Here is an 18,593-nt window from a genome sequence, read left to right as displayed (position 1 = left end):
AGGACTGGTCATCCCAGGATGCCAGATTAATGCTCTGAGTACACAGGATCAAATCCCACCACTACTAGAATTTCAACTGAATTTACAGATCTGGAATTGAAAGTTATTCATTGAATCATTGAATCCATACAGTGTGAAAGCAGGATATTCGGCCCATCGAGTCCACACTGATCCCCCCCACCCCTGAAAGAGCATCCCACACTCTCTTACCCTGTAACCCTGCAGTTCCCATTGCTAACCCACCTGACCTGCACATCTTTGGACTGTGGGAGGAAACCAGAGAATCCGGACGAAACCCATACAGACACAGGAAGAATGTACAATCTCCACACAGACAGACACCCGAGGTGGGAATCGAACCCAGATCCCTGGCGCTGTGAAGCAGCAGTGATAACCACAAAGCCACCGTGCTGCCAGTTATTATATGGGACTCAGAAGTCTTTTATATCCAATAGTTAATTTAAGGTTAGTCTTGTTTAGGGAGAGGGCTCTTACCAAAAGCAAAGTTTACCAATTTGTCTTGCTGCTCATTAATTATACCTGGAGCTTGAACTGTTATTACAGAACTGGACCCCAGGCCACTCAGTCCATCTGATGTAGTTTGGCTTTTGTGGTGCACACATCACATCCCCCCACCCGCCATCCTCGTCCCCCAGCAACGTGTCATTCCAACTTGTTCTCATTCACCTCTATCAAAATTACCCCTCACTACATTGGATTATTTGGTCATGTGACAGCACACATCACTTTCTACCCACATTCCAGTAAATTCTCCAGAACTCCAGACTGGAATTATTGGAGTTAATTCTACATTGAGAGAGAGTTTTTAAAAAAACCTGACAGCTGTAACTCAGAGTGAATTTATCATTTGCAGATATGACAAAATCAGATCGATCACCACACACACACACACACACAATCCAGGTTTCAAACTGTTGTACATGCTAAGGCCTGACACTGTACCACACTGGAGTGATTACCATTGATCTTTGTGACTGAATGCTGGACCCTAACGAACCTCCACTGAAAAAGGAGAACTAACAGAAAAAGGAAAGATAAAACAGAAATAAGATGAGGCATAAGGAAAGGCAAAGCAACAACAGCATTCACAGCAATGACGGATATTTATTGCTGGAGCTGATAATGCAGTGAAAGGCACCAAACATCATTTCTTTGTTGCAAGCCCATACACTGTACCTTTTAAAATAATCAACAAATAATCCAGTGATTTGAAAAGATCTTCCTTCTCTGTAATTTGACAAGATAAATGCAAGGTGCTGCATTTTGGGAAAGCAAATCTTAGCAGGACTTATACACTTACTAGTAAGGTCCTAGGGAGTGTTGCTGAACAAAGAGATCTTGGAGTGCAAGTTTTAAGCTCCTTGAGAGTCACAGGTAGATAGGATAGTGAAGAAGGCGTTTGGTATGCTTTCCTTTATTGGTTGTGTGCAATTCTGGTCTCCTTCCTATCGGAAAGATGTTGTGAAACTTGAAAGGGTTCAGAAAAGATTTACAAGGATATTGCTAGGGCTGGAGGATTTGAGCTACAGGGAGAGGCTGAACAGGTTGGGGCTGTTTTCCCTGGAGCGTTGGAGTCTGAGGGGTGACCTTAATGGGGTTTACAAAATTATGGAGAGGCATGGATAGGGTAAATAGGCAAGGTATTTTCCCTGGGGTGGGAGAGTCCAGAACCAGAGGGCATTGGTTTAGGGCGAGGGGGGAAACGTATAGAAGAGACCTAAGGGGCAACGTTTTCACACAGAGGGTGGTATATGTATGGAATGAGCTGCCAGAGGAAGTGGAGGAGGCTCATACAATTGCAACATTTAAGAGGTATTTAGATGGGTATATGAATAGGAAGGGTTTGGAGGGATATGGGCCAGGTGCTGGCAGGTGGGACTAGATTGGGTTGGGGTATCTGGTCGGCATGGACGGGTTGGGCTGAAGGGTCTGTTTCCGCGCTGTACTCTATAAGTAGATACAAATAATCCGATTCGTCAGGGTCGGGTGTGATTGTTACCAACCGTTGAAAGCTGCAGCTGGGTGCATTCTGAAAATGGCTGGCCTGTTTTTGAAATGTAAATTTCAATTTGGATTGCGCTGTCAGTATCCCCAGTCCAGCGAGTTCTCTTATGCTCCTGAAATGGTGCTGCTTCAAAACATACTTCTGAAGTAACCTTTCACTGCATTGGACAACTTGCAAGCAATTTGAAAGCAAAAGCCATGCAAGACTAATTAAAATATAAGTCTGAAAACACACACGACAGATTAAATACAACTATGTACTGCAAGTTGGCTCAAACTTATCTCCTTGAAATAAAAATCACAAAATAAGGACGGTTTCTCATGAACAACTGTGCCCTTCCCCTTTAGATTTGATCCGATTTCAATTTTCAAAGCTGAAACCAGACAGATCAGCCTTTCACTCTCTCAGGGAGTAATGTTTCCATACGGAGTAAACGGAAAGGATAAAGTTGTCCGATTAAACGGCACATTCGGCAGGCGAAAACCACAGCCTCAGCTCAAACGTAAATTGAACACTTTCAAACAACCGACAAATTATCTGAAAACTTGCAAAGGCTCTGTTTCGGTGTAATTTTATCCTGTCTCCAGCAGGTCAGGAGATCGGGGCAGTTGGAAAGAGAATGCTTTTGTAGGATTTCCCAGAGAGTGGACCCTTCCTGAGGGACTTTCAGCTATCATGGGGTTACTCTGTGTGAGAAACGTCCACCAGGAGGTGAAGGAGGTGGGGATGGATTGGGGAGGGAGGTGGGGAGGGGGGGGGGAGGAGAAGGTAAGTTGGGGGGGGGGTGGTAAGGGGCAGCAGATGAAGACTGGGAGGCAGAATGGAGGTGGGGATGGGAGAATCTGGGCAGAGGGAGGTGGAGGATGAGAGATAAAGGGTGTTGGAGGGAGTAGATGGAGAGGACAGGAGGCGCTATTTCAATGCCGGATGTGTTCAGTATCTGGGTTACTAATGAACATGCAAAACCGCAAAGTGCCCACGGCAAAGAGAAGTCACCTGATCAGCGAGTAAACTAAGTTTTTGACTGCTGTCCATCTAGAACAGAGAATGTTTGTTTTTAAAAAAAAACATACTTAGTCAGTCACCTGTATATCCTTCATTTCATATGAAATATTGTAATGGGGTCAGGGTCAGGGTGGGGAGGTGCCTCTGAGGGTACGGTCCTGTGATAATGTCCCATTTCCAGCCCGGCCTGATTACAATTTACATTTTTCGGGCCGTCCCCACCTCCCTCTCCTTTCCCCCCACCCCAGCCGTCCCCATATCTACCCCGCTCCCTCACCCCCGGGCTGTCCCCCTCCCCCCCCAACCTCTCTCCCTCTCCAGCCGTCCCCACCCCCCTCACCGTTCCTAACCCTGTCACCTCAGACGGTGCTTCATCTGCATACCCATTACTGTGCCCCTCCCCCCGTTTCCCTCACTGTGCCCTCTCCCCTCCCCCTCACTATGCCCCCTCCCCGTTTCCCTCACCTTGCCCTACACCGTTCCCCTCACTGTGCCCCCTCCCCCACCTTCACTGTTTTCCACCATCCTGCCTGCTCCCTCCAGCAGCTGTGTGACCCCACCCTGTGCCACCCTGCCCCTCCTGCCCACTGTTGCTCACCTGGTGACCCTGCACCAAATCCCATTTCCCCCTCACCCCACAGTGCACTCAGACCAATGCTGGCTCCTGGTCTAGTGTAGTTTGTAAACTTGCTCACAGCCCAGTTTTCCTTCCCACCGCCCACCTTGGTGATGGGGAGGCAGGTTTACCCAAGGAGCATGTTAACTGGGCCTGGAGTTCATCCGAGGTCAGGAGGATGAGAGTGAAAGTTTGAACGCGACTGGACAGATAGTTACAGTCTCTGACTGGCCTGCGTGGGCAGCGGTTTATGACCGAGCCGGATACAGGGAGGATGTTCTCCCTGGTCGAGAGTTTCGAACCAGGTGCCACAGTCTCAGGATACCATTTGGTCTGATATCAGGAACCGTTGGTTCACGCAGAGGGTAATGAACCTGTGGAATTCTCTACCACAGAAGGTTGTGGAGGTCAAGTCAGTAAACATATTCGAAAAATAGACGGATCAAGTTTTAGTTATTGAAGGTGTACGAGGAGAAAATGGCACTGAGACAGAGGCTCGGCCACGGTTATATAGAACGTCAGAGCAGGTTCGATGGCCTTCTCCTGATTCTAGTTCCCGTGTTCCCATGTAATCTCCTTCAGCCCCACGACTTTTGAGCTCTTCATGTTCACTCATTCTCAGTTTTCCTTCCGACTGCCATCGCTCCACCCTCGGCAGATCCCACATGCGGCTCCCTGTGCTCCTGAGCTCTGGAATTCTCTCCCTAAAGCTCTCTGCCTTTCCATGTCACTGCAGTCCTTCACAACACCCCTCTGAAGGTGAACCCCAAACCCCTCCCTCCCACCTCTGGTCACCTCCCCAGCAATCCACGTGAGGTTCTGGGGTCACGCTGCAGTTTGAGGTTCCTGGTAAGGCTGTCTCTGTGGCACAGGCAGTGAAGCACCTGTTTCCAGAGACAGGCAGCTGCACAGGAGGGTCAGCCGCCTGTCTCAGAGACAAACCACCCACTGGGCAGCTCCAGGGCACCTGCCACCTATAACAGAGGGTTAAGCCCTCAATGTCAGGCAGGAGGTCGTCTTCCAGGAGGAGATTACTCAATCTGACTTTGAAAAATGTTGCACTGTTTCAAAACAAAAGATATATGCAATCCTTGCAAAAATATAACAAGACGGCAGCATTAGCAGAGTGAATTTCGAAGGTGGGTCATTTCCTGTGGAATACAAGGCAGGCACATTCTTGTCTCTTGGGTGATACTGCTTCTCTGATCCACCCAGAATCCCTGCCCATTCTGTGGGGACCACCTATTGGCCCCTCCAACCTCTCAGCCATCTCCTCAGTGCCTGTATGTGCCACTGTGTATCCACATATCTGACCCCCTCATCCGCCGCTATTTCATCGTAGAACCCCAACAATGTATAAACAGGCCACTTGAGCCATTGAGACCACACCTCCAAAGAGCAACCCACCCAGACCCATCCCCCTACCCTATCCCGGTAACCCCCACATTTCACACGGCTAATCCACCTGGAGGGCACGTCCCTGAACACTATGGGCAATTTAGCATGGCCAATTCGCCTAATCTGCATATGGTTGGACCATAGGATGAACCCGGAGGAAACCCACGCTGACATGGGGAGAATGTGCAAACTCCACACAGTTAACTGAGGCTGAAACTGAACCCAGGTGCCTGGTGGTGAGAGGGAACAGTGCTAACTGCTGAGCCACTGTGTCTTCTCATACATACAGTCATGACCAGAACCCCACAGGGGCAGAAACAGCCTGGCACCTTCCAGCAACGATGCCAAGACAGACTCAACGGTATTCTGCTACCCCCGTCTCAGTGGTCTTCTCCATCCTACACCACAGGCCTTATATTCTGCTATTTTCCTGCGTTACATACAGGAAGTGACTGACAGTGAAGTCACTGGCTTTTGTTATGTATACTTTACACCAATTCTGAACAAATTAGGAGCAGGCTATTCAGTCCCTTGAGCCCATCCTGAAATTATAACCATGATCTTCTCACTTCTAAATAGATGATGAACTTACAACTACCATTGAATTGCAAAGTTAGTTCAAGTTTCTCAATTAAATTTTAAACTCTTCTCAAGATATTTCTCTTTTAAAAATCGCTACAAAAATATAACATGATGGAAAAGTTGTCAATACTGCAATCAGAGGTTAGAAAATGGAGCATTTCTTGTTATACATATCAACTAACAAGTCTCACTTGGGTCAATTAGGTCAAAATGGTCCCAGAGGATTATAGGATTGCTCTGTCATTTTAACCTGAGGGTCACCACATCTCAGATGAGGGGAGAGGATGAAAAAGAGAATCCTTCTAAACCTCCTTCTAACCTCAGCCGGTGTGGGAATTGAAACTGTGCTGTTGGTGTCACTCTGTTTTACAAACCTGCCAGCCAGCCAACTGAGCTAAACTGGTAGTGCACCTCTAAATCCATTGCTTGGTGGTACAGAACTTAAACACAACTGAAAACCAACACAAGGTTGGAGCTTTCCATTGCTGCACTCATCGGGACTGAAACGCAAGAAAACCAACTTTAGAAAGGAAACATCAATTTCTCGTCATTTAAATTGTTGTTCCCATTCTGAAATTAGTATCCTCACACTTCAGGGCCTCCTATTGAATGGAAGAAAAGAAACATTGTCCTTAATCTTCCTTCTGCCCAATGTTAACATGAGAAGTTAACATGGGAGGCATGGTAGCTCAGTGGTTAGCACTGCCGTCTCAGCACTAGGGACCTTGGGTTCAAATCCCACCTCAGGCGAAGGTCTGTGTGGAGTTTGCACATTCTCCCGGTGTCTGCGTGGGTTTCCTCCCATAATTCAAAGATGTGCAGGTCAGGTGAATTGGCCAGGCTAAACTACCCATGGTATTAGGTGCATTAGTCAGGGGTAAATATAGGGAATGGGTCTGAGTGGGTTGCTCTTCGGAAGGTCAGCGCCAACTTGTTGAGCCAAATGGCCTGTTTCCACACTGTCGAGAATCTGTACCTGCTTTATTTCCGACTTTATTTTACTGATTCCAGTTCTCTCGGTCTTTGTTGCTCCAGCATGACCAACTTCATGAATAGAAATGATGGGGCTGATAGCAGCGGAATCGATGGGTTGTACTAAAACACACAACACAGATGCTTTTGTTAAATGGCATATTTACAATGTAAAACGAAAAGTGAATAACAACTATAACTTGCATGGTAAGGTACCTCCTTAAGGTAATGAAACATCACAAGGTGCTTCAAGGGGTTGTTAAACAAAGAGGTGCACAGTTCCATGAAATGGGAGTCATGGGCAAACAGGGTGGTGAAAAAGGCATTGCCTTCATTGGTTAGGACACTGAATGTAGGAATTAGGATCAATTAGGTCATATTACGGCTGTACAGGACATTGGTGAAGCCACTTTTGGAACACTGCATTCAATTCTGGCTGCCCTAACTTGAGGGGATGCAGGAAAGATTTCCAAGGATGTTGCCAAGTTTGGAGGGTTGGAGCTACAAGGACAGACTGAATAGGCTGAGGCTGTTTTCCCAGGAGCGTCGAAGGCTGAGGGGTGACCTTATGGTGGTTTATAAACTTATGAGGGCATCGACAGGGTAAGTAAGGCTTGGTTTACTCCCCAGGGTAGGGGGAGTCCAAAATGAGAGGGCATAATTTTAAGATGAGATTCCCAAATGATAGGATATATAAATTAATAACAAACAATAACGTCATCACCGTGAAAAATGAACTCGCTCTTGACAAGCTACAATTTTACAATAATAATGTCGACACTGACCACTCTTTTCAACCCCAAACTCCTTTCCACTTAGAATGTGGTGTAGCAGCTTCTTCATGTCTGAAGGACTCAGATTCATCAAGGTCTCGGAAGCCTCCTCCCCTGCACATCCAAAGAGAATGTGGTTTAGTTAACAAATGCCAACACAGATAATTCACATAGTAAACTGTGCACACTGCATTGCCAATCAGGACAGCATTTTAAAATCTCACTGGCTTTTCACCATCCGCATATCCCTGCTCAGAGACATTGAGTAGAATTGAATATTCTCCCCCACGGTGGGTTTGGACACAACAGGGGCATTTAATTGGGCAGGAGGGTGCCTAGTGGGGCCCCCACTGCCTTGTCACCTTTGGCCCAGTTAAACCTCTGGATGGGCTTGCTGCTCCCACTGCCATATGAGACCCATAAGTCGCCAATTAATATTCACTTAAAAAAGCTTAATCTTGGCAAAGTTGGTATTCACTGAGCAATAAGTGGAGTGTTCACCAAAGTCATACCTCTGTGGAAGCAGTAATGTTGGTGCATCATTAAGCTCTACCCACGCTGATGATGCCACACAGTCTTTGGATGAAGTAGAAGCAGTTTAGAATGAGGTCCTGATGGAGACAGATATGCCACCTCTGGCTCCTAACAGATTTCATTATTATGTCCAACAAGCCAATACCATTTGTGTCCACTCTTATATATTAAGTAACACCTCATTATCCAAACGGCTGTTTGGTAATTGAGTACCGCTGACAAAGTTTTGTCTACATTTTTCCATCTTTGCACTAGTTTTTTTTCTACTAATGAGGACATCTGTAAGAATACTCATGTAAGAAGGAAGTGCTGATTGGTTGGCAAATGAATTATGGTTGCTAGAGGTGATAGAGAACACACCAGTTCAACAATGACTGACAGTTAACTGTCATGTTTTGCTTAAATTTAAACCAGGCAAGTTGACTCTGTCCTCAGACCAGTGTGTTCACCCAAATGAACCAGAGACTGGCTATCAGGTGTTTTTTTTAGTTGAAACAGGTGCGATGTGTGGACATGTTCTTCCTGTCTACAAAGAGTACGGCTCTGTGCAATAATACGTGTAGCTTCCAGTAGGGGCAAGGCAGCCATATTGTAATCCTGAATGACAATCTTAAACGAGCTGTCAGCATTGTCCTGACCACACTCAAGATTATTTGCTAAATGTTGTCCAGTTGTGGAATCGGATCTACTCTTTGGCACTATGCTTTGCAAGCATTGTCAATACCTTTGCCTGTGGCAAGTAATATGGTTCATGAATTTTAATGCGATGTGATGCTAGAAATGTAGGCATATTTTATCATATACTATTCCCTTGGTTTGACCAAACAGAGCTGAGAAGCATGATGACTCAGTGGTTAGCACTGCTGCCTCACGGCGCCAGTGACCCGGGTTCAATTCCAGCCTCGGGCAACTGACTGTGTGGAGTTTGCATGTGCTCCCAGTGTCTGCATGGATTTCCTCCCACAGTCCAAAGATGTGAGGGTTAAGTGAATTGGCCAAGCTAAATTGCCCAGAATGTTCAGGGATGTGTAGGTTAGATGCATTAATCAGGGGTAAATGTAGAGTAATGGGGCAGGGGAATGGGTCTGGTGGGTTACTCTTCGGAGGGTTCGTGTGGACTTGTTGGGCCGAAGGACCTGTTTCCACACTGTAGGGATTCTATGACAGCTAACCTGCTTGGTTCAAAAGTTAACTGTCAAACATCATTAACTGGTTCATTCTGTTTGGAAACAACCCTACCAGAGTACCCATGCCCAAACAATCAGAACTCATCTCCTATACAGTATAAATGCTGTTTTCCCTTTGTTTTTGGATTCTTGTGAAATATCCTGGTGAGTGAAAAACAAAAAGCTGTGACAAAATGGGTCTTAGCCAATCTCAATATTTGTTCAACAAGGAGTGATTAATCCTGAAATATCCTTTAAAATGTAATAGGATGGGCCCTCGTACAGAAATTATTTTATATCATTTCTTTACATGCCCTGCTTAAAGTTTGACTGGGGTGAAATTTAATAAGCAGTAAATTTCCCAACAAGATCAAAGCACGTGTTCATGAGGACTGTACATTATATGGGTAATCGACTGCAGAACCGGATATTTCCATATTCTCAGGAATTAAACCATCAAAATCTATGTGACAATAGAGATGGGGAATGCAAGGGGAATTGCATATAAATGTGGGGAGGTTTTACTGCAGCTGGGCAGGGCGTTGGTGAGACCACATCTGGAAGACAGTGTTGGTCTCTTGAGAGGAGTTTATCAGTTCACTGAGGTGATTTATCTTAGGAGGAAAAACTGAAAGGATTGGGCTGACCTCCGTCAGAGTTTGGAATAATGAGAATAATTATCTTTGTACTCAGTATGTTGATTGATTGATTGTTGTCACATGTACTGAGACACAGTGAATAGTAGTGTTTTCTATCCCAAGTAGGCCAATTGTACCAGACAAAGTGATTCAGGGTAGCAGAACAAAGTGCGGAATACAGTGTTATAGCTGCAGACAAGGTGCAGAACAGAGAGAGATCAAAATTAACATTTGATGGGTCTGGTCAAAAGTCTGATAATAGCAGGGAAGAAGCTGAAAGATTTATAAGATCCTGAAAGTCTTGACAGCGTGGAGGCCCCTGTAGGACAGACTGGAACCAGGGGATAGAGTAAGATGCCTCCCCTTTTAAGGCTGAGGAGGAGGAGGAGAGTGTTTTTTATTCACAGACAGCACTGGTGGCTGGGTCACTATTATTCAAGGCAAAATCCAACAGGAATTTCTTATTGAAGAGCAAAGGAGTCAGGTTAGTGGGGGGGGGGGGGGAGCTAAGCGAGGGGTGCAGGCAGGAAAGTGGAACTGAGGCCAAAGCCAGATCAGCCACTGACTGGCAGAACAGGCTCCTGCATTCCTCTGAGCACTCATCTGAGCGTGTGACTGTCGATGTGGCTTGTTGCTTATTGTCGAGACAGAAGAGATGGCCTCTATAAGGATGGGCTCTACAGGGATGGTCTCTACAGAGGGATGGGCTCTCGAGATGCTGACTGCACGGAGCAGGCAGTCATTTCCAAGAGCCTTTGGTGGAGGGGTGAAACTGGATTAGAACGGCTTGGCAGGAATAACAAGGAAGCTACTTGCCAAACCGAGTCCTTATCACCAGGCAGACCTACCTGAACAGCTAAGGCTGTAGGCTAGCTCTGTTGCCATCACCTGGATGATCAGCCCAACTCGCAACCTGAGCATTTCAGCAAAGAGGCCTGGCTCAGTCCTCACATACATCGCAAGGTAAACCATGATTTCCTGGTGGAACAGGGCAGAGGTACTGTGTAAATAATAGGAGCAGTGCAATAACTGATAACCTCTGATTAATGAGCACACACACACACCACCATTCCCCCCCCACCCCCCAAGATGACCCTACCTGAGTAAGAACTGCTAAGCTAATGTCTTGTCCACTTGCTTCATAAATAAGCTGCGCCAGTTCATTAGGTGGCAACGGTCTAGAAAATAAAAGGAAGATGTCACAGTCCTGTGGGTTTTCAAATCCTCGAGTAAGAAATCCAGAAGCAAATCTAGGAATAAGCCTGAATCTCAGGGTAGCAGCTGCAAAATCTGCACTGCACTCAGTCCACCATCTTTTTAATGCACAGGAGGACATGGGCAGCAGATACATGGGAGCACCCACCCCCTCGAAGTTCCCCTCTAAGCCACTCACCACCCAGACTTGGAAATATACCACCGTTCCTTCACAGTCACTGAGTCAAAATCCTGGAATTCCCTCCCTAATGGCATTGTGGGTCAACCCACAGCACATGGACTGCAATGATTCAAGAAAGCAGTTCACCACCACCTTCTCAAGGGCAAGTAGGGATGGGCAATAAATGCTGGCCAGCCAGCGATATCCACATCCCATGAATGAATAAACTAAAACAATCTTGTTGGCTTGGTAACCAATAAGGTGGGGCATGCATTTGTAGAATGATGTGCCATAAAATAAAGCCAATTGATCCACTATCTCTCTGCTGCTATCCAATTAAAAATCACATAACAGGTTATAGTCCAACAGATTTATTTGGAAGCACTAGTTTTTGGAGCACTGCTCTTTCATCGGTGGAACTATGGGACGATAACCTGGTGTTGAGAGATTTTTAACTTTGTACACACCGGTCCAACACCAGCAGCTCCACATCATGGCTACCCAACTAGTCCCACACCCCTGCCCAGACCCCATGGCCCTGACAATCTTTCTTTTCAGTGAGGAACCAATTAACTGTCAAAATGTATGATTCAACCTGCATTCAGAGGGCACAAACCGATTTCAACAATGCTGCGCCTGTCCCCTCGGTTTCTGCCACCAACACCGCCCCTCCCCCCCACCCTAGTGTGAACAGGGTGAGATACTCACCCCCCAGCTCCCCCCACCCCAGTGAGGACAGGGTCAGATACTCACCCGCCCTCCCCCCACCCTAGTGTGAACAGGGTCAGATACTCACACTCCCCCCCTCCCCCCACCCTAGTGTGAACAGGGTCAGATACTCACACCCCCCCCCCTCCCCCCACCCTAGTGTGAACAGGGTCAGATACTCACACCCCCCCCCTCCCCCCACCCCAGTGTGAACAGGGTCAGATACTCACCCCCCCTCCCCCCACCCTAGTGTGAACAGGGTCAGATACTCACACCCCCCCCTCCCCCCACCCTAGTGTGAACAGGGTCAGATACTCACACCCCCCCCTCCCCCCACCCGAGTGTGAACAGGGTCAGATACTCACCCACTCCTCCCCCCACCCCAGTGTGAACAGGGTGAGATACTCACCCGCCCTCCCCCCACCCCAGTGTGAACAGGGTCAGATACTCACCCGCCCTCCCCCCACCCCAGTGTGAACAGGGTCAGATACTCACCCGCCCTCCCCCCACCCCAGTGTGAACAGGGTCAGATACTCACCCGCCCTCCCCCCACCCCAGTGTGAACAGGGTGAGATACTCACCCACTCCTCCCCCCACCCCAGTGTGAACTGGGTCAGATACTCACCCGCCCTCCCCCCACCCCAGTGTGAACAGGGTCAGATACTCACCCACTCCTCCCCCCACCCCAGTGTGAACAGGGTGTGATACTCACCCGCCCTCCCCCCACCCGAGTGTGAACAGGGTCAGATACTCACCCACTCCTCCCCCCACCCGAGTGTGAACAGGGTCAGATACTCACCCCCCCCAACCCCAGTGTGAACAGGGTCAGATACTCACCCCCCCCAACCCCAGTGTGAACAGGGTCAGATACTCACCCGCCCTCCCCCCACCCGAGTGTGAACAGGGTCAGATACTCACCCGCCCTCCCCCCACCCCAGTGTGAACAGGGTGAGATACTCACCCCCCCCCTCCCCCCACCCGAGTGTGAACAGGGTCAGATACTCACCCGCCCTCCCCCCACCCCAGTGAGGACAGGGTCAGATACTCACCCCCCCCCTCCCCCCACCCTAGTGTGAACAGGGTCAGATACTCACCCACTCCTCCCCCCCCACCCCAGTGTGAACAGGGTCAGATACTCACCCGCCCTCCCCCCACCCCAGTGTGAACAGGGTCAGATACTCACCTGCCCTCCCCCCACCCGAGTGTGAACAGGGTCAGATACTCACCCCCCCCCCCACCCCAGTGTGAACAGGGTCAGATACTCACCCGCCCTCCCCCCACCCCAGTGTGAACAGGGTCAGATACTCACCCGCCCTCCCCCCACCCCAGTGTGAACAGGGTCAGATACTCACCCGCCCTCCCCCCACCCCAGTGTGAACAGGGTCAGATACTCACCTGCCCTCCCCCCACCCGAGTGTGAACAGGGTCAGATACTCACCCGCCCTCCCCCCACCCCAGTGTGAACAGGGTCAGATACTCACCCACTCCTCCCCCCCCACCCTAGTGTGAACTGGGTCAGGTACTCACCCGCCCTCCCCCCACCCTAGTGTGAACAGGGTCAGATACTCACCTGCCCTCCCCCTCCCCAGTGTGAACAGGGTCAGATACTCACCTGCCCTCCCCCCACCCTAGTGTGAACTGGGTCAGGTACTCACCTGCCCTCCCCCCACCCTAGTGTGAACAGGGTCAGATACTCACCTGCCCTCCCCCCACCCCAGTGTGAACAGGGTCAGATACTCACCTGCCCTCCCCCCACCCGAGTGTGAACAGGGTCAGATACTCACCCGCCCTCCCCCCACCCCAGTGTGAACAGGGTCAGATACTCACCCACTCCTCCCCCCCCACCCTAGTGTGAACAGGGTCAGATACTCACCTGCCCTCCCCCCACCCCAGTGTGAACAGGGTCAGATACTCACCTGCCCTCCCCCCACCCCAGTGTGAACAGGGTCAGATACTCACACCCGCCCTCCCCCCACCCTAGTGTGAACAGGGTCAGATACTCACCCGCCCTCCCCCCACCCCAGTGTGAACAGGGTCAGATACTCACCCACTCCTCCCCCCACCCCAGTGTGAACAGGGTCAGATACTCACCTGCCCTCCCCCCACCCCAGTGTGAACAGGGTCAGATACTCACCCACTCCTCCCCCCACCCCAGTGTGAACAGGGTCAGATACTCACCCGCCCTCCCCCCACCCTAGTGTGAACAGGGTCAGATACTCACCTGCCCTCCCCCTCCCCAGTGTGAACAGGGTCAGATACTCACCCCTTCCCCCTCCCCCACCCCAGTGAGGACAGGGTCAGATAGTCACCCCCCCCTCTCCCACCCCAGTGAGGACAGGGTCAGATACTCACGCCGTGATGATCCGCTCTCGGGGTTCTGGGGGCAGGCCCACCGTCAACTGCTTCTGATGGGACAGCAGAGCTGTACAAGCCTAGACACCGAAACAGGACACGCAATGACTGATGGGATTTAAAAAAGCAATCTGAGGGTGAAGATATGTCACAGCTCAGTGTTAAACTATGTCAGCATAATGCATGATAGGTCAGGCAACATAGACCATGTTGACAAAGAGAGCTCAATTCTGAACATGCACACACAGATAAACACACATATACAGATACAGAGCGACACACCCGCAGACACACACAGATATGGAGACACACACACGCAGCTACAGAGACACACACACGTACACATACAGCGACACACATAGACATACAAACACACAGATACAAAGATGCACAAACAGATACAGAGAGACACACATACAATTGCAGAGATCAATATACACATAGATATGGAGAGACATGCACACGTGCAAACACACACACAGATGCACTGACACACACAAACAAACATACATGAGATACAGAGACATACACACTATACAGACAGACAGGAAAGGAGAGAAAAAGACACAAACATAGATACAGACACACTCATGCGCACAAAGACACATATGGAGACACACCACAAACACACACATACAGACACAAACACACCAACACAGCACACATACAGAGCTACAGAGGCAGACACACCGAGATACACACACACACACATACACACATAGATGTAGACATACTCACACATAAATACAGACCCATTCAATGCACAGAGACACACACACATGATACAGAGAGAAACAGCTACAGTGATACATACACATAGATACAGCTACAGAGATACACAGACACAAACACACCAATACAGACACACAGAAACAGTGAGAGACACTCCCTGAGATACAGACACACACATATACACAAACACAGATACAGGGACACAGATAAAGAAAGAGAGAGACACACACAGATAAAGAGACACACAAACACACTCACACATGGATGCAGACACACTCGTATACAGAGTCTCTCTCTCACACACAGAGATATAGTTTTAGAGATACAGAGACACAAACACGACGATACATTGAACATACAACAGGACAGCAGTACAGGACAATGTTGTGCCGAGCATTTATCTCAATCTAAGGTCAACCTAACCTACACACCCCTCAATTTACTGTTAGCCATGTGCCTGTCCAGCAGTCACTTAAAAGTCCCTAATATTTCCGACTCTGGTACCATCACTGGCAGTGCATTCCATGCACCCACCGCTCTCTGCACAAAGAATCTATCTCCCCTAAACCTTCTTCCAATCACCTTAACATTATGACTCCTTGTGACAGCCATACAGGCACACATACACAGATGCAGACACACACACGCACAAATAAAGAGAGGCACACACACCAGAGAAAGAGAAAGAGACAGTGACACACACACACCAGAGAAAGAGCAAGAGAGAGAGAGAGAGAGAGAGAGACACACACATACCAGAGAAAGAGAGAGAGACACACCATAGAGTCACAGAGATGTACAGCATGGAAACAGACCCTTCGGTCCAACCTGTCCATGCCGACCAGATATCTCAACCCAATCTAGCCCCACCTGCCAGCACCCGGCCCATATCCCTCCAAACCCTTCCTATTCATATACCCACCCCTCCTAAATGTTGCAATTGTACCAGCCTCCACCACATCTTCTGGCAGCTCATTAGAGAAAGAAAAAGAGAGAGAGAGACACACACACACACCATAGAAAGAGAAAGAGAGAGAGAGAACCCAGGTTCGATTCCAGCCTCGGGTGACTGTCTTTGTGAAGTTTGCACATTCTCCCTAGGTTTTGTCTGAGTGCTCTGGTTTCCTCCCATGGTCCAAAGATGTGCAAGTAAGGTGGATTGGCCATGCCAAATTGCCCTGTAGTGTCCAGGGATGTTTTAGCCATGGGAAATATAAATAGGGGGATGGGTCTGTGTGTGATCCTCTTCAGAGGGTTGGTGTGGGCTTGTCAGGCCGAATGGCCTGTTTCCACACTGTAGGGATTATAATAATGAAAAGATATATTCACATACAGATACAGAGAGACACACAAACACAACAATCTTTCCAACATCATTAGATCAGACCCATGAAGAGCAGGATAGGCTATTCTGCCCTTTGGCTCAATACAACCATGGCTGATCTGACTGGTCTCAAATCCAGTTTCCTGTCTGTGCATACGACCAAATCTCTGTCTATCTAAATTTTCAATATACTCAATGGCCTCCACTGTTCTGTGGGAGGAAGAATTCCACAAACGCCCCACAGGAAAGTAATTCTTCTTTATCTCTATCCCAAATGGGACATCCCTAAGACATAGGAGCAGAAGTAGGCCATTCAGCCCATCAGGTAGGTAAAAACAGCCCATCAACTCACTCTGCCATTCAATGATCTGATCATCCTCAATTCCACTTTCCTGCATGTTACAGTTTAATGAGGACAGTGTTCGAACTATGACATTCAATCCAGACAGCTCTCAATTCACTGAGATTTCAATGTGGTATGCTAATCACTGTCATATCTTGTTGAAAGACTTCAAGGTAATAGGAGCAGCATCAGGCCATCGAGACCATTGCACATCTGCTGCCTTTGCCGTTTGAGTTCAAGTATCTCTGGACATAACAGTGTATCCAAGAAAAACTAACAAACAATGAAATTCACAGCTGACTTTGGAGAAGCCTGTGTGGGAGAGCTCAGAGCACAGGAGCAGATAATACTTCTCTTCAGTATTTACAAATGAGAGGGACCGTATTGTTGAAGAGGATGAAATGGACTGGTAAGCTGGAGGAGATACTTGTTAGGAAGGAAGATGTGTTGGGCATTTTGAAAAACTTGAGGATAGACAAGTCCCCTGGGCCTGACGGGATATATCCTAGGATTATGTGGGAAGCAAGAGAGGAAATGGCAGAGCCATTGGCAATGATCTTTTCGTCCTCACTGTCAACAGGGGTGGTACCAGGGGACTGGAGAGTGGCGAATGTTGTGCCCCTGTTCAAAAAAGGGAATAGGGATAACCCCGGGAATTACAGGCCAGTTAGTCTTACTTCGGTGGTAGGCAAAGTAATAGAAAGGGTACTGAGGGATAGGATTTATGAGTATCTGGAAAGACACTGCTTGATTAGGGACAGCCAGCACGGATTTGTGAGGGGTAGATCTTGCCTTACAAGTCTTATTGAATTCTTTGAGGAGGTGACCAAGCATGTGGATGAGGGTAGAGCAGTGGATGTAGTGTACATGGATTTTAGTAAGGCATTCGATAAGGTTCCCCATGGTAGGCTTATGCGGAAAGTCAGGAGGCATGGGATAGAGGGAAATTTGGCCAGTTGGATAGAGAACTGGCTAACCGGTCGAAGTCAGAGAGTGGTGGTAGATGGTAAATATTCAGCCTGGAGCCCAGTTACAAGTGGAGTTCCACAGGGATCAGTTCTGGGTCCTCTGCTGTTTGTAATTTTTATTCATGACTCGGAAGAGGGAGTCGAAGGGTGGGTCAGTAAATTTGCAGACGATATGAAGATTGGTGGAGTTGTGGATAGTGAGGAGAGCTGTTGTCGGCTGGAAAGAGACTTAGATATGATGCAGAGCTGGGCTGAGGAGTGGCAAATGGAGTTCAACCCTGTTAAGTGTGAGGCTGTCCATTTTGGAAGGACAAATAAGAATGCGGAATACAGGGTTAACAGTAGGGTTCTTAGTCAGGTGGAGGAGCAGAGGGATCTTGAGGTCTATGTTCATAGCTCTTTGAAAGTTGCCACTCAGGTGGATAGAGTTTGTAAGAAGGCCTATGGTGTATTAGCGTTCATTAGCAGAGGGATTGAATTCAAGAGTCATGAGGTGATGTTGCAGCTGTACAGGACCTTGGTGAGGCCACATTTGGAGTATTGTGCGCAGTTCTGGTCGCCTCACTTTAGGAAAGATGTGGAAGCTTTGGAGAGGGTGCAGAGGAGATTTACCAGGATGTTGCCTGGAATGGAGAATAGGTCGTACGAGGATAGGTTGAGAGTGCTAGGCCTTTTCTCATTGGAACGGTGAAGGATGAGGGGTGACTTGATAGAAGTTTATAAGATGATCAGGGGAATAGATAGAGTAGACAGTCAGAGACTTTTTTCCCGGGTACAACAGAGTGTTACAAGGGGACATAAATTTAAGGTGAAGGGTGGAAGATATAGGGGGGATGTCAGGGGTAGGTTCTTTACCCAGAGAGTGGTGGGGGCATGGAATGCACTGCCTGTGGGAGTGGCAGAGTCAGAATCATTGGTGACCTTTAAGCGGCAATTGGATAGGTACATGGATTGGTGCTTAAGCTAGGACAAATGTTCGGCACAACATCGTTGGCCGAAGGGCCTGTTCTGTGCTGTATTGTTCTATATTCTAAGTGTACCCTTGCTGTAAATCTACAATAGTGAGGAGAGTGGGTTCTTT

General features: G+C 48.3%; 1 protein-coding gene across 6 annotated transcripts in view; it reads right to left on the bottom strand.

Annotated features, from left to right (window-relative positions):
- The window catches only part of LOC140486142 (phosphorylase b kinase regulatory subunit alpha, liver isoform-like), a 115,735-nt gene that overhangs the window by 15,746 nt on the left and 81,396 nt on the right, over window positions 1–18,593 (bottom strand). For 4 of the 6 annotated variants that reach the window (XM_072584818.1, XM_072584817.1, XM_072584819.1 and 1 more), the window contains 7 exons: window positions 14,146–14,225; window positions 10,810–10,888; window positions 10,559–10,688; window positions 7,385–7,486; window positions 6,604–6,722; window positions 3,023–3,061; window positions 981–1,037 (listed from right to left, as the gene is read on the bottom strand). In XM_072584818.1, the coding sequence (XP_072440919.1) occupies window positions 981–1,037; window positions 3,023–3,061; window positions 6,604–6,722; window positions 7,385–7,486; window positions 10,559–10,688; window positions 10,810–10,888; window positions 14,146–14,225 (606 nt within the window). The remainder of the gene's footprint in view (window positions 1–980; window positions 1,038–3,022; window positions 3,062–6,603; window positions 6,723–7,384; window positions 7,487–10,558; window positions 10,689–10,809; window positions 10,889–14,145; window positions 14,226–18,593) is intronic. The other 2 variants (XM_072584820.1, XM_072584822.1) reach the window with 1 other exon arrangement.

Source organism: Chiloscyllium punctatum, chromosome 15 (genome assembly GCF_047496795.1).
Source record: "Chiloscyllium punctatum isolate Juve2018m chromosome 15, sChiPun1.3, whole genome shotgun sequence".
NCBI lineage: Eukaryota > Metazoa > Chordata > Chondrichthyes > Orectolobiformes > Hemiscylliidae > Chiloscyllium > Chiloscyllium punctatum.
This window is presented reverse-complemented; position numbering and strand designations above follow the sequence as displayed.